The sequence below is a fragment of the Lycorma delicatula genome, chromosome 12, assembly GCF_047948215.1.
Source record: "Lycorma delicatula isolate Av1 chromosome 12, ASM4794821v1, whole genome shotgun sequence".
NCBI lineage: Eukaryota > Metazoa > Arthropoda > Insecta > Hemiptera > Fulgoridae > Lycorma > Lycorma delicatula.
Genome location: NC_134466.1, coordinates 71525885 through 71542989, shown reverse-complemented (window position 1 = coordinate 71542989; position 17105 = coordinate 71525885). Strand labels below are relative to the sequence as shown.

At 31.3% G+C, this 17105-nt stretch overlaps 1 protein-coding gene across 1 annotated transcript in view; it reads right to left on the bottom strand.

The window, feature by feature from the left end:
* Positions 1-2981: 2981 nt before the first annotated feature.
* LOC142332806 (uncharacterized) overlaps positions 2982-17105 on the bottom strand; it is a 46578-nt gene continuing 32454 nt past the window's right edge. The window contains exons 9-10 of the mRNA XM_075379422.1: positions 15106-15402; positions 2982-3170 (exon numbers count right to left, since the gene is read on the bottom strand). Of these exons, the coding sequence (XP_075235537.1) occupies positions 2982-3170; positions 15106-15402 (486 nt within the window). The remainder of the gene's footprint in view (positions 3171-15105; positions 15403-17105) is intronic.

Sequence of the window (17105 nt, the reverse complement as noted above, 5' to 3'; positions counted from 1 at the left end):
TGATGAAGAAAGTAAAAGGAACTATCGGCAATTAAAAAATGCTATAAACAGGAAGTGCAAACTGGCGAAAGAAGAGTGGATTAAAGAAAAGTGTTCAGAAGTGGAAAGAGAAATGAACATTGGTAAAATAGACGGAGCATACAGGAAAGTTAAGGAAAATTTTGGGGGACATAAATTAAAATCTAATAATGTGTTAAACAAAGATGGTACACCAATATATAATACGAAAGGTAAAGTCGATAGATGGGTGGAATATATTGAAGAGTTATACGGAGGAAATGAATTAGAAAATGGTGTTATAGAGGAAGAAGAGGAAGTTGAGGAGGATGAAATGGGAGAAACAATACTGAGATCTGAATTTAAGAGAGCATTAAAAGATTTAAATGGCAGAAAAGCTCCTGGAATAGACGGAATACCTGTAGAATTACTGCGCAGTGCAGGTGAGGAAATGATTGATAGATTATACAAACTGGTGTGTAATATTTATGAAAAAGCAGAATTTCCGTCAACTACAAAAAAAATGTTATAGTAATGATACCAAAGAAAGCAGGGGCAGATAAATGTGAAGAATACAGAACAATTAGTTTAACTAGTCACGCATCAAAAATCTTAACTAGAATTCTAAACAGAAGAATTGAGAGGAGAGTGGAGGAAGTGTTAGGAGAAGACCGATTTGGTTTCAGGAAAAGTATAGCGACAAGGGAAGCAATTTTAGGCCTCAGATTAATAGTAGAAGGAAGATTAAAGAAAAACAAACCGACATACTTGGCGTTTATAGACCTAGAAAAGGGATTCGATAACGTAGACTGGAATAAAATGTTCAGCATTTTAAAAAAATTAGGGTTCAAATTCAGAGATAGAAGAACAATTGCTAACATGTACAGGAACCAAACAGTAACAGTAATAATCGAAGAACATAAGAAAGAAGCCGTAATAAGAAAGGGAGTCCGACAAGGATGTTCCCTATCCCCGTTACTTTTTAATCTTTACATGGAACTAGCAGTTAATGATGTTAAAGAACAATTTAGATTTGGAGTAACAGTACAAGGTGAAAAGATAAAGATGCTACGATTTGCTGATGATATAGTAATTCTAGCCGAGAGTAAAAAGGATTTAGAAGAAACAATGAACGGCATAGATGAAGTCCCATGCAAGAACTATCGCATGAAAATAAACAAGAACAAAACAAAAGTAATGAAATGTAGTAGAAATAACAAAGATGGACCATGAATGTGAAAATAGGAGGAGAAAAGATTATGGAGGTAGAAGAATTTTGTTATTTGGGAAGTAGAATTACTAAAGATGGACGAAGCAGGAGCGATATAAAATGCCGAATAGCACAAGCTAAACGAGCCATCAGTAAGAAATATAATTTGTTTACATCAATTAATTTAAATGTCAGGAAAAGATTTTTGAAAGTGTATGTTTGGAGTGTCGCTTTATATGGAAGTGAAACTTGGACGATCGGAGTATCTGAGAAGAAAAGATTAGAAGCTTTTGAAATGCGGTGCTATGGGAGAATGTTAAAAATCAGATGGATGGATAAAGTGACAAATGAAGAGGTATTGCGGCAAATAGATGAAGAAAGAAGCATTTGGAAAAATATAGTTAAAAGAAGAGACAGACTTATAGGCCACATACTAAGGCACCCTGGAATAGTCGCTTTAATATTGGAAGGACAGGTAGAAGGGAAAAATTGTGTAGGCAGACCACGTTTGGAATATGTAAAACAAATTGTTAGGGATGTAGTATGTAGAGGGTATACTGAAATGAAACAACTAGCACTAGATAGGGAATCTTGAAGAGCTGCATCAAACCAGTCAAATGACTGAAGACAAAAAAAAAAGGTCTTATAATGCCGCAGATGCTCCCAAACATCTGGCAAGAGTTAGATTATTGTCTAGGCATCTGACCAGCTAAAAAAAAGTGCATACACTGAAGTTGACTAACGTACATTAAAACATGACGAGTTGCTAAGTTTATTTTTAAAAAAAAAAGAAAGAAAGTTATTAAATTATATTAAGATTAGTTATTGCTCTTAATAAAAGGTGTACTTTTGGATGCTTTTAGTCTGGACATCCTGTAGATTATAAAGTGTGTGTATATATATATATATATATATATATATATATATATAAATAATACAATGATAAATTTATAATAATTAAAATAAAAACACCTCCTACTGTTTGCTTTTTTTTAATTCTTACAAATTAGCATTTGTGTGGTACACAACTTTTCATCAATGTATTTAATACGTCTGATGAAGTGGTGCACACTGCAAGAGCGCTAATATGTATATTTACACATACAGGGTGAGAAACATAAAACTGAACTGAGAGAGCTTGAACTGCAGTTATTTAAATGTACCTTTATCACTGCTTCTATTAACATCATTTTTGGTGCGTATGTTACTACTCTAACCTACTGCTGTCAGTTGTTAACTATTCATGCTTCACTGCAATAAGTTTCATTCCTTGAGTTGTGCTTTTCTGACGCCTTAATAGATCAAGGAATGGGTTGCTAATCAGTGTTCTTAAATCCTTTCCAGGAACACATCAAATATTCGCTAAAAAATTTCTGAATAATAGAATCCCAGCTAAGAGCAGCATATACAATTCAGTTAGAAAAAGGCATAAAACAAAATTGAATGAATAATCCAAGAATTAAAAGAAAAAATAGGCCAAAAAAGAATTGTTTTAAACAATTTTCAATTGTTAAACAACTGATTTCCAAAGAGTTAACTATTAGATCAGCTTGGTAGACTAAATATACACACACACAAACAAGCTTACATAAACTGTATGTAATCCAAAATTTACATAATAAAAAGTTAACACAGTGGAGCACCAATTTTCCAGATATCCAACTAACTACACTTCTTAGTAATTTAAAAAAAAAATTAATACATTATTTTAAAAATTTAAAGACTAATCAAATAAATATTTTTTTCAAAAGGATTTTTTTTATCAATCTTTATTTTACTGATTTTTTAACTGAATCTTTGTAATTCGTTTAGCAAAAATAATATGTATCCTTACTCTTTCATTTTCAACTTTTAAATTTTCTAATATAACAAAGTTCATCTCTTCTTTTGCTAAAGGATCTTTTTCAATATCACCATTAATAACATTTGGCGGTTCCTCTTTTAGTTGTAGTAAACCTAATTCCTGTAATACAAAACAAAATTTGAATGCTATAAAGTAAATATATTTATGATTATTTGTATAATTTATAAAATAATAATAAATTGCAACTCTAATTCACTTTCAACACACATTAAAAGTTCAGCGACTGTTATATTATTATTAGACTTTAATGTGCAAGGTTTTGCGTGGGAAAACCACTAAAATGTTTCTTTTGTAAAATTTTAACATCCAAATTTAAGTCTTAAAGTGCTGCTACTCACCTTAAAACTTATGCTACAAATTGTAATATTTACAATCAAACAAGTATTAAACTGTTGCAGTAATTCTCCTGATTTAGTTTTTTCTAATCTTACTGACATTAGTGTTAATATTGCTTATGGTGAAATATTTTATCGTGATAAATATCATTTACCACATTGACCATAATTTGAATTCATCTCATATCTGAAAAATATATACCAGATTATAAAAATATAAATTTTGGAAGATACAAAATTTCCTTGATGAGTTTGGTTCTAAATAATATTAATTTTTTTACAGCCACTTAAACATGAAGCTTTTGACTGGAACGTGGAAATGGAATTTTGTAGGAAAAGAAAATTGCCATGCTTGACTGGGACTTGATATTCAAATAGAAATTTTTGCAGATGAATTGCAACAATGTATTAAAAATATTCTTGATTGTCCTGCACCAAAAGTACTTACAAAAAACACAATTTTCAAAGTGTTTTTCTAGTGTACTTATAATCACTATTATTAACCCCTTACCACTCTTTGACGGAATATTCTGACGTAGCTGATTAGTACAATTGAAGTGTTTATTGGAACTATGTGATGTCTACTTTTTGTCTGGTGACAATTCGTTCTGTCATAATAATTCACCATTTCATAATTTTTTTTTTTTTTAGTAGTATTCTGCAATAATAGATAACACCAACTGTTTGTTTATTACAGTATAAAATGACAGATTTTCATGTGTAAAATATATATCTATATATATATATATATATATATATATATATATATATATATATATACACACACATATGTGAATATATATATGTGTGTGTGTATACATATATGTGTGTGTGTATACATATTTATACAAATGTGTATATATGTGTATTATATTGTACAAAGTGAAATTATCTATAAATATACCAGTATATAAATGTATTATTATGGAAATATTTTGTGTGTAGGTAAAATTATAAAGCTTACTGTGTAAATTTTTCTATATATGTTATGAAAAATCTGCAAATGTTTGAGCGTGCACACCTGCATATGTTTGTAATGTGTGAGTAATATATCCTGGATGGAAAAAGTTTGCAGAACTGAATTAAAAATTTGAAATTCCAAACGCAATAACTTCACCAAAATTGAGTTGCACCTAAATACGGTCCATCTGGCTATATCTAGCAGAATTTTGGACGTTCTGTAATATATTATACAGAGCTATCCTTGCTTATGAATGTTAATTTTGTTATGTACTTATGTTTTTTATTTTTTTAATGTGATCTTGTATCGATGGGTTTTATGCTTGTCTATCTGAATTAAAATTAACAACACTTCCAAAATTTATAAACTTACCAAATACCAAACAACTAGCCTTTGGTTTAGGAAAAACAACAATCACAAAATTCTAACAAGTACTTCGAAAATTATTAAACTATCAGGAATCTGAGGTTAGATTTAAATTCCAAATTCAGCAATATGAACTAAAAAATCCAAACTACCTAATGAAAAAATCATCCAGAAAATAAACAACAAGGCAACGGTGCAAGCTTGATTGAACCGGAATTACAGAAAAAAATCATGAAAACAGCCAAAAAAAAAGCTGAACTTCAGAAGTAAAATTCATGTTTGAAATATCAGGATAATTGGAAATTAAAACAGAAGACAACAAATCGGTTTAACATAAACTCTTTTTATCTGTGTCCTAGGGAAAGTAATAATAGAATGGGATAAGAACATGAAAAAAGTTGAGACAACCTAAATAGAATCGGATTGGAAATAGAAAGAAATTGCAATTAACTGCTTAACCTTAGCCGATGATGTTACAATTTTCTTGGAGAACCTCAAAAAGGCAGCAGAACAAGAAAACCAGCTAAAATAAATTGCACGGAAAATAAGGCTAAAAATTTATTCAAAAAGGCAGAATTTGTAACAGACCAAGATCCCCCCCAGGACCCAAAAAACAAAATATGGCAAAATCAATAAGTAAAATTTAAATATACGTCGGAGAAATAATAAATGAATGATTTAGATAAAGAATTGTTTGATTTCTTTAAAGCAAAAGAATGAAGAACTCTTAGAAAACAAGAAATGAAAATATATAGAAGAATAAGAAATGAATGCAAAATACTACTTCATGGTCCTCAGTCAGCAAAACATACAAAATAAAATTAAAAAAGCTTACACGCACAGATGCATCAGTTTCAGTTGTGTGATGTGGTAAATAAAAGCATATCGTTTCTGCTGATCGGTCTCTCTAATTTAATATCTTTATTAAGAGGAATAGATTCATTAATAAAAGTATTATTTTCAGGCCCATTCATTATCTGTACAAAAAAGCCAAAAAACAGAAACAAAGATTAAAATAAACATCCATAATAAAAAAAATATATGTATAAAAAAAGAATGTTCATAAGCATCTCACTTGTAATTACTTAATGATTGTCCTGGTTTATGCTTTATGGTGGCTTGAATGAGGTTATACTTGACTCTAATGCAAGCTTTCTTTATTAAAAATATAAGAACAAGCAAATAATATTAACATATTGATTGCCATGTGGCTCACATTAAATCTGTCTGTGAGACCATGTCACACAGACCTTGTCTCACTGATTCTTTGAATCTTAGTAAAGTATGTGATTTTTCGTCTTTTTTTTCTTTTTACTTGCTTGTATGATGTAAACGAAGTATTATCATCATGAAAAATTTCACTTTTCAGATTTCAATGGAAATATTTATTTTGACCATCCCTGAATCCAATTTGACTAGTTTTGGAGTGATGTCCGTACATACGTATAGTATATATCTCGCATAACTCAAAAACAATTAGCCGTAGGATGTTGACATTTTGGATTTAGGGATGTCATAACATCTACTTGTGCACCTCCCCTTTTGATTGCAATTGACCGAACCAAGAGTGTCAAAAAAGCACAAAATCCAAAAAAATTTGGATTTTAGACTTTTTCTTAACGATAGTAATAAACTCTCTCATCGAGAGCTTTTCAACAATATCATAAGTGGTACTTATTTTCATCGGTTCCAGAGTTATAGCCAAATAAAATTTTAACAGATAAATACTATACTATTTTAATAGATAATAATCCACAACAATCTGGAATACGTGAAAAAAAAAACAGGATAAACAACCCAAAGCAGAGGGCTCAGCACACTGCCTTAGGGACACCCCTTGGACAGCATCTTGCTCACTTCAATGCCACCATCATGAAGCAATACATTTCGGTTACAAAAGTAACTTTGTAGCATCTCTTCCCTATCTCTTCAACAGTACATGCCCAACGATGCAACTGATACAAGGCCGAGGGCCACCAAGTTGGTGACCTTTTATTAACCTATTCAAAACTAAAACTCTTGTGAGAACACCACTGCTGACACCTAATGAGCGAACAAGCATTCCACGGTGATCCCATCATACCCGGGAGTCATTTTATGTCTTGCAAAACTGCAAGTAACCTGCTGAACCTCAGCCTCGGTAATCTCCAAAATGTAATGCCACCACTGTCCAATATACAGATATTTTTGGATATACATTAATGATAATCATTTCACCTAAATATGTAATTTTTTTATATTTAAATATTAAAATTTTTGATTTTTTTATCTATTCCTTCTTCTATTATCCTTCTGAAATTTTCAATATTGGGATTTTGTTTCTATTATTAGGAAACTATGTTGTTTAATTGTATGCAATATGTACCAGTTTTGTTTAAACAATTTTCTAAATCTTGAATTTTGATTTTCATCTCTATGTCTCTTGCCAAAATTATTATGTTGCCAGAAATGTTAAAATATTTATACCGTAAATTAATTTTTCACTTATCAAATAAAAATCTAATTCTTCACGATTTTTAATTTACTCATAGTTGAAAAGATTAATCTACATATCACAGTAAGAGACAAGTGAGAAATTTAAATTATTTTAAAACAGTTGAAAGATAACATTTTAAAATGGTTGAAAGAAAACGACTTTCAGGCTGTACGAGATAATTCATAAATGTTTTACCTCCATTAGACAAATGCATCTCTAAGAGTCATTTTACAATATTACGACGAATATTAACTACTCTTGTTCTGATAAAGATAACCCAAAATTTTGTGGAAATTTTTTAATCTTTCCACTAGTCCCTTGTAATTCATTCATGCACTCGGATACATGTCAGTACCACTAACATATTATTTTTTAGTTGTAGGTAATGAAAAATAATAATACACTGTAATTTTTTTGGTATAAATTATGAGGCAAAATTAATTGTTTTACACATGACAAGTGTAAATTATTTGTAAATCACTGATAAAAAAAATTAGGAAACACAGTTATTACAAATTTAATTCTGAGAAATTATAAGTCAACTTAAAACAAATATAGGGGTTGTTCAGAAAAATTATAGCTTGATAAAGAAGACCGAAAATTTTGCAATAAGTTCTTCAAACGTTCAACTTAGTTCATTTACAATTCGATACATTTACTCAGATTTTTCAACTTTTGAATACTTTCATTATCATGTGATTTTTCTAACTCTGTGATGCAAGCTGTTCCCTCACCTTAGAGCATCATTGAAATTAATGTTTGTCAAGCGAGCCATTTCATCAGGTTTGGGAAGGGAAGTAATCATTAGGAGCCAAATCAGATGAATAAAGCCAAATCAATCAAAGAGCCAAATCAGTCTAGTTATAAAAGGAAAGTCTGTTCCTAGTATGCCTATGTACCCTATTATTTATTTTATACCTAAATATAAGTTTTAAATATTTAGCTTTAACAGTAAATTAATTGCTACGTAAGATTACAATTAGCAAGAGTTCCAATGACCAGACTGTGGGTCTATATGCCATCAATACGAAGCCTAAAGAGGTAGCAGAAGAAATATTAGTTAAAAAAAGATTGATTCGTTAAATGTTATCTCAGTCATCTAAAGTTGAAATCGATTTGCTTGTTTACGTTGTTCATACGAAAGGCAGAATTATGTTCATACATTGTAAATTGAGCATAGTAAACAATCTTTGCTCATTAAAGCACAATAATTTTTTTATTTATTTATAATGGAAAAATAACTGATTTTTTTTTTTTACTTGCAATGAACCATCATTATAGATGTGTTTTTTCACTCAATTCTTTGTATATTCTCCTGAAGATAGGGATAACAGGTAACAATAGTTTATTGATAAGAGATTGTAGATCGTTATTACAATAATTTTTGTTTTTTTTTTTTTTTAACAGGGAAAAAGGATGGATATCAGATGTGGAAGAAATTTATAAATCATAAAGATTTATTATAATTAAAATTTTAGTATTATCATAACCTATAAGTTTTTTTTTTACTTATGTTATTTGCCTGTAATCTGATAATGTATCATAGACAAAAATATTTTCAAGCTGTTCTTATCAAGGTTTTCCCACGGTTTCCCTTGATACAATAGGGCAAATGCCGGAACATGGCATACTTTGGTATCCTTAATCGCATTTAAAATAAGAAAAACAAATATTATTTACGAGGTTTATTTTTTTTCTAGGTCCGATCAGTCACGAAATTAAAAACACAGTGAAAATAAAAAATTTTTTATTTGTAACAAGTACTTACATAGTTACGCTATTTCTCTACATAGTCGCCACTCCGATTTAGACATTTGTCGTAGCGAGGTACCAACTTTCCGACACCCTCGTCATAGAACGGAGCTGCCTGTTTTCAGCCATGTTTCTACGGTGGTCTGCAGCTCGATGTCTGTGCCAAAATGTTGTCCTCCTAGCCGGCGTTTCATGTGAGTAAAGAGGTGAAAATCAGATGGAGCTAAGTCCGGGCTGTATGGTGGGTGATCAAACACTTCCCGATGAAAACGCTGCAGGATCTTCTTTGCAGTGTGCGGCCGACCATTGTCATGGAGAATGACAATGCCTGATGACAACATTCCTCTCCCCTTATTCTGAATCGCCCTTCGTAGACGTTGAAGAGTCACGCAGTGATGGTCGTGCCACGTTCCATGAATTCCACCAAGGGAACTCCATTCTGGTCCCAGAACACAGTAGCCATACACTTTCGGTTGGAGAAGGAAGGTTCGCTTGAACTTCTTCGGTTTACTGGGAGAAGGAGAATGCATCCACTGTTTGGATTGTTCTTTTGTTTCTTCAGTTTCGAAATGGACCCGTGTCTCGTCCCCTGTGACAATTTTGTTCAAAAAATCTTCTCCTTCATTGTGGTAGTGCTGGAGAAACGTTAGGGAGGCATCCATTCTCATTATTTGTGATGGTCGGACAGCATCTTGGGAACTCATCTCGCACACAGTTTGCGGTATTGAAGTCTCTCACCAATGGTGCACCATTGTGAGTGATTGGACCTTGAAAAAAAAATAACCCTCGTATTTATAATTATATTTGTTGTAATTGTTTTCATTATCTGCTTAATGCCGACTTAATGTGACCCCGTTATCCATTAAAAATTGAAATTTAGCTCAAATATTGCGGTTTATCTACATATAAATATAAGGCATTGATAACATAAAATTTTGTACTTATTTAAAAAAGCTGGGTATTTATCGCCGTTTAAAAATTTTTAATTTTTGTAGAGGCATTATAGGATCTAAAAATTTGGTACAGTGCTGTATATACCAGTTGTTTGCAGTATTGAAGTCTGTCAGTCGATAGTCTGTAGCTTAACTGTTATAGAGTTTCTATAATATATTTCCAAAAAGGGTAACTAAAAATTCATAAAACGGGAAAAATATTTCTCTGCATAAGTGTAATTCTATTAAATTTAATCCCGGTCCGGCCGTACCCCTAATTAAAGTAAAGTAAATTAAAAAAAATTCTTTGGGGGAAAATATTAAATAAAATTTTTTTTTGTTATTTCTCATATCGATTAAAAATGTTTTCAACTTTTGTTTGTTAAAGTGCCTCGGTTAAAAATTTGAAATTTTATTTTGGCCAAACACCCTGATCCCGTTTTCCAGTTTTCGCAAACGTTTAATACATTTCCCCCTCCAAGATAGTGCCTGTTGTCTACCAAGTTTAAAGAAAATCGGTCCACGGGTTCCAAAATTATAAGACAAAACACAAGCCAACATACACACGCACAAACGTCCGACCGATACAAATATTTTTTTTGAATTTGGAGCATTGGAATAAAAAATTTATTTTTCAGATTATATAAAATTTATTTAAACAGATTATTTAAAATTTATTTGGAGTGAGGGGGGGTTTAACGTTACCTTAAGGCACCAAACTTAAAAAAAAAAAAATACTAATTTTTTTGACCGATTTACTAGTAATTTCCCGTTGCAGCTGTAACTGTTGTAGCAGTATATATCGCTGTAGCCGGAAAGTAGAAATAAACTAAGTGACAAATTGGGAAAAAAAAAAGAGTATAGTATTGTATTTTATTTCGAAATTCCGTTATACAGAGTGATAGGGAAAGACTTCAGCATCTCATTCTAGAGGCTAAAAATAAGAAAAAAGTTCATATAAACATAGATCCAAAAACGCTTCTTTAGCGAGTTATACAGGGTGAAAGATTTTGACCGAGTTTCAGTTCCTCCGGGTAAATTTAAGGCTTTCTGAAATTCTGGGAAGGTTAATAAGGGGCAAATTCAATTGTTTCTTATGGGTTTTGAGTTGGGAAATCGAAAAAAATAGGTCCCAGAACTGTATCTCTCTTAGTTTCTAATATATCCCATGTAAAACGCCAAAAATAGGGTCAAAAAACACATTGTTTCACATACAGGCAAAAATTCACTAAAATCGAAAAAAGTGAACATTGCTTCGAAATTGACGTGATCGGTCTGTTCAAGAAATCGCCGACAAACATCCACTCGATGTTCTTTCTACTGTTATTTGAGTTGCACTCAAATAACAATCCAAGAACATGTGGTTTCAGAGGAGGGTATGCGAAACAAATTCTGCCAGCCGCACGTCACTAAATATATCCGTTGACGAGTAATTAAAAGCGTTCGGTAATTTTCTTAACAGATTTCGTATATCAAACGTTATATTTATTGAATTACTAGCAGATTTTAATTTAATAAATAATTCGTAAAATAATTTTTCAAACTTGTTTGAAAAATTATTTTACGAATTATTTCGTAAACTAATTCCGTTTACTAATTCTGTATTTGATTATTTTACAGTTTATATTAGTTCGAAATGATCTATTACGGAACGAAATTACATACATATGCACAAGATGAGAGACTTAAAACAGAACCGAACCCGGTTCCAAATATAATTATTTGAGGTCACTTTTAACGCTGCTTCTTTCTACTACTACGTCTGAACTGTCGGTTGCAAACCGTTTGTGCTTCAGCGCTGTATAGTTTTGTTCTTTACCGTTATATTTTTCTAAAACGCCTTATTAGGTCGAGGGAAGGGGTTTTAAAGGGAAACGGTAAGTGCGTTCTGGATCCTTTCAGGAAACGCGTCAAATACTCGCGGAAAGATTTCCGAATGCCAGTAGCTCAGCAGAATAGCGTACACGATTTGTTTAAAAAGTAGCGTTCAACGGGATCGGTTTCAAAGGCAAAACGAAATGAACGATTCCGGAGGCAAAAGCTGATATTCAAAGAATTTCTGCCGGTCGGAAAACATTTATACTTAAGTTATCACAACAAAGCGGTAAAAAATGCAGATCTTGCCGTAAGAATCTTCACGATTTTAATTTGAAATCGTATCGTGTAACGATTTTGCAAAAATTTAAGAGAATAGAAACCGAAAAGTTTTAATTGTTCTATCCGGCGTTTAAAAACCGATGAAGAAATAGACCCGATGATGCTCAATTTCATGTCGGTCGAAACACGGTTTCATTTAACCGGGCGTGTTAATTCGATTGGCACCAGGTACAGGATGACTGAAAAGCCACAGCGGATGTTTATTCGTCCATTTCATGATGAGAAATTCGGTGTACGATACGATTCTGATATCGAACAGCACCATTTTGCGACCGGATTGTCGATACAGAAGTATTACCGTACAATATTTGTAGATTTCTACTATCGGTTAACAAATGGTGAAACGGGGACGGCTTCTTCAAATACGACGGAGAAACATAAAAAAATTCACTAGCATGCGTTCGTACGGTTTTTTTTTTGTGTAAAAGAACGAATTGTCAGTAGAGGACGATGGATTCAGCGTTTGCCAGATTTCTCTTCGGTTTTTCGTTTGGGGCTTTTTCAAGGAAAGAGTTTACGAACCAAATCCTCCACCATTATCGATGAACTGAAAACGAATTTTCAACAACATTTTGCGTCACGCGTCTCTCAATAAGCTCTTTCAAGCACAAAGATGCATGCTTCGGACGGTTATTTCGAACGTGTTTTGTAAAAATTTGGTAAATATATAAACTTTTGCTAATGCAGTTATAGAATTTAATTTAACTTACGTCTTCATCGTTTCATTTCATTCGTAAAATGTTACATGCGGCGACTGGGTTTAGTCGTTAGCGGTTCTCTTTTAATTCGGTACCCGTTATAACGGGCATCGTAATTAAAAGGATTATAGACAACCTGACACAGGAAAAATCACTTTTAAAAATTAAGTAGCCGTTCCCGATAATTACAAACATCCCGTGTCAGGCTTACTAAAATAAACGAGGCATGAAGTATCTTTTCCATACCTTCTTCGCTGAACCAAATTTACTTTCACGTATCAGCATGACAATGTCGTTCAAAAGTAGATGATGTATTCAGCGCTGGGACTGGGACAGCGCATGGACTGGGTATACAGATCGGCATTACTGCTCTTAAACTATATCATTTGTACAACACATGTTTCACATACGTTACAGTCATAAAGATTGTGAAAGCAACACTTAATGGACCCCTTTCAACGAGTTATAAAATTTCTAGTAAGTTAGAAACACGATTAACTAAATATAACATAAAACTATATTTTTAAGATAAATGGATTAAATGAAAAAAAAAAATGTTTTCTAACATTTTTTAAAGAATTTTATTACTATTTTTCACACCGTTTTTAAAAATACCCTAATTTTATACAATAAAAACAATTTTTTTTATTCTATAGGTAAAATTAATAATAGAGTTTTGCATCGATTAATCTTTAAAGAGTATTTTCGATCAGAAGAGTACTATGAATCTTTTTCCCAAATCCCAATATATTTTTCTGATTGTCTATAGATTGTTAGGAATAGAATTCAAGTAATTTCAATAAAATAACATTTTATTAGAACATCTTGCTGCAATATTTTTTGTTTAAAATAAATTATCACGTTAAAGCAAAACGCTTTAATATTATTTAATTATTATTTTCTTTTCAAATGCATATGTCTTATATAAAATAACTTTAAATCGGCGTGTATCTATTTCTATGTATTATAATATTTTTCTCAAAAAACCATAAGCTGAACATAAACTATTTACTGCAAGTCAAGCGATAATAACCGTGTGAAAATTCTATTTTCGTTTATTCATTTTGACATACCTAGAACTATTTAAAACGGTTTATCCCGTTAAATGTTTTGCGTAAACGATGGAGAGGGGTTATTTCATACTCTCAACACTCAGATAAATACGTTAATATTATTAAACTCAAATTTTGTGTTTCGGTGTTTCAAATGCAGTTTATCAGCTCGTTAAAAATAAAAAAAATAAATTATAAAGATTTTTAGAAATCTATCTTTATTATTATTTCTACTTATCAGAATAATCGATTTGTTTCAGTCTCTGCAACAACAACCTGAATGGTGTTAAATTAGTTTCAAAAAAGGTCTGTGAAAACCATAAGCCGTACACCAAAAGGTCGGTGAACAGAAACCGTAGAAGTTCTATAGTGTAGGGTTTATTGTGTGGACGCAAAAATTGTAGAAGTTTATCGAAAAAAATGTTGCATGCGGTCTCAAAATGTTAATTTTCAATAACCATAAATGTATTCACAATTTTGGCATACAATGTCTCCAAATTTCTTAGAAAAACTGAAATAAAGGAAATATGAATCATTTAATATACAAGTCATTAAAAAGTTTCTTTTATTAAAAGAATTGTACATACGTTATATAAATCATTCCAAATGATCTGATGTATAAAATAATTAGTTTTAATAATAGTGTATATGCAATGCAAAAAAAAATAAGAAAAAAACTAGCTACAAACTGCAAAGACCCTATACTAAATAAGAGATAATTTATACCACTCTGTCAACCTTATTTAACTTTTGTGTAAAAGTTTTTAGATAAAAATTACATGTAAAATTTTTCTAACCAGTATGAATAGAGAGATGTCTTTTTAAATGATGCTTTTGACTAAATGATTTCTTACAAAAATTACAAGTGAATTTCGACTCACCAGTATGAATAAAGAGATGTGATTTTAAATGATGCTTTAGACTAAATGATTTCTTACAAAACTTACAAGTGAATTTCTTCTCACCAGTATGAATAGAGAGATGTGATTTTAAATTACAGCTTTGATTAAAAGTTTTTTTACAAAATTTACAAGTGAATTTCTTCTCACCAGTATGAATAGAGAGATGTCTTTTTAAATGATACTTTAGACTAAATGATTTCTTACAAAAATTACAAGTGAATTTCTTCTCACCAGTATAAATATAGAGATGTGATTTTAAATTACTGCTTTGATTAAAAGTTTCTTTACAAAATTTACAAGTGAATTTCTTCTCATCTCTATTAGTAGACATATGTGTTTTTAAAATACAGCTTTGATTAAAGGTTTTTTTAGAAAAATTACATTTTAAGTTTTTTTTGACTACATGAATAGATAAGTGTGACTGTAATGTAGATCTCTGAGTGAAAGACTCCTGACAAAAAACACACGTGTGAATAAGAAGATGAGAAGATATGACATTCCTTTCTTTAACAGGTTTTTCTGTAATTTGCAAGCACTTTTCTTTAAAAGAAAAAGTGTTGAAATCTTCATATTCTTCATCGATGACATAATCACAAATGCACTTATATTTTAATTTATTGCAAACCACACATTTTGATCTCTGTAAACTACTTTCAGTAATTCTTTCTTCCACATCATCGATAACTTCTTCAATAAGATCCTAAAAAACAAACGTAACTGTTAAGTTAAAAATCTATCGAAAATTTGTTATTTTTAATAATTCCTACTACAAATTGACAACTTATTCTTTAATATTAAATATCTTATGTTCATATTTAAGCAAGCACAATATGTTAGTTTCAGAGTAGCAAAAATAAAAATTTTGTTAGTATTAGCAGTTAAAATACAGAAAACAAAATGTAACACAATCAAATTGTACGCTAAATAGCACAGAAATTAAAACTTGTCAGTCAACAGGTAATTTCATAATGCCAAATAAAAAAAAAACAATTTTTTAAATTTACTATAGTTTAATTCTGTTAATATTGACTGAAAATAGAATCCTGGCAATAAGTGTAGATATTTTCCAAACTCATCCCCAGATTAAGTGATTGGGCATTACATTTGTTCTTAAAAAATCAAACACACAGAAGAGTAATACGATCGGTTTATCATTTTTATTAGATTTTCATCCGCTGGATGAACTGAATGAAATGAAAAATAAGAGAAAACAGGCTTAGTACTGGATGGGTGAGTCAAGTAAATAATGAAAGAATTATATACTGAAGATCCAAAATTATATTAATTGACCATGAAAATGTCAAACAAAGAATTTTAATTTCTCTTTAATACATTCTAATACACAAAAATGAGAGTGCCATGAGAAAAGCAATGTATGCTGAGATAAAACCTGAAATAATTGTATGTTATTTACCTATAAGAGTGACCTATACATTTGTCGAGAAATGTTATCATCTTTCTAAATCACATATATTCAGATTCATACCATAAGTTTTTAAAATGCAATTTATAATCTGCTGAGAAATAATTTGTCTTGTTTAAATGATTCTTAAATGTGTTCTGATTTTAGAGAACTCTATGAGCAACAAATAGATCTTTAAAAAAATAACAAAATTAATTAACACGTAGTAATGACATTTAGTGTTAGCTAGTGAACATCTCCCTCTATAAATCATGGGACCTTGCCGTTTCAGCAAGGTCTTGCCAGGGGTTTCAGTGCTCAGTGATACAGAGTAGCTGGACTGAAGGTGCAATCATATCGGAGAGGTATCTCTTGAGAGCCAGACTAAGGAATGATTCCTGAATGAGGGCAGCAGCTCTTTCAGTAGTTGTTAAGGGTGTAGGTCAGGACGACTTAAATGGTCATATCAACATCACTCAGTCCTATCAGTCATATCAGCAGTACTCAGAGGACTGAGTACTGCGCAGCTGAAAGCAATGGAAAACTACAGCTGCTTTTTTTCCAAGAAAATGTAGCTCTCTGCATTTTCGTATAGCAATGATTGAGGTGCCTTCCTTGGTAAAATATTCCGGAGGTAAACTAGTCCCCTGTTCGGATCTCTGGCTGGGGAGTACTAAGGAAGGGGTCACCAGAAAATTAAAAAATAACATTCTACGAGTCGGGGCGTGAAATGTTAGAAGTCTAAAAAAGGTTGGTAGGTTAGAAAATTTAAAGAGGGAAATGGATAGGATAAATGTAGCTGTAGTAAAAAATAGCGAGGTTCAGTGAGAAGAGGAAAACGACGTTTAATCAGGTGATTTTAGAATAATTGACTCAGGTTCATATAATGGGCAGGCAGGAGTAGGTTTTGTTACGAACAAGAAGATAGGGAAGAGAGTAGAGTATTTCAAAATGCATAGCGATAAAATCGTTGTAATAAGGATAAAATCAAAACTTAAACC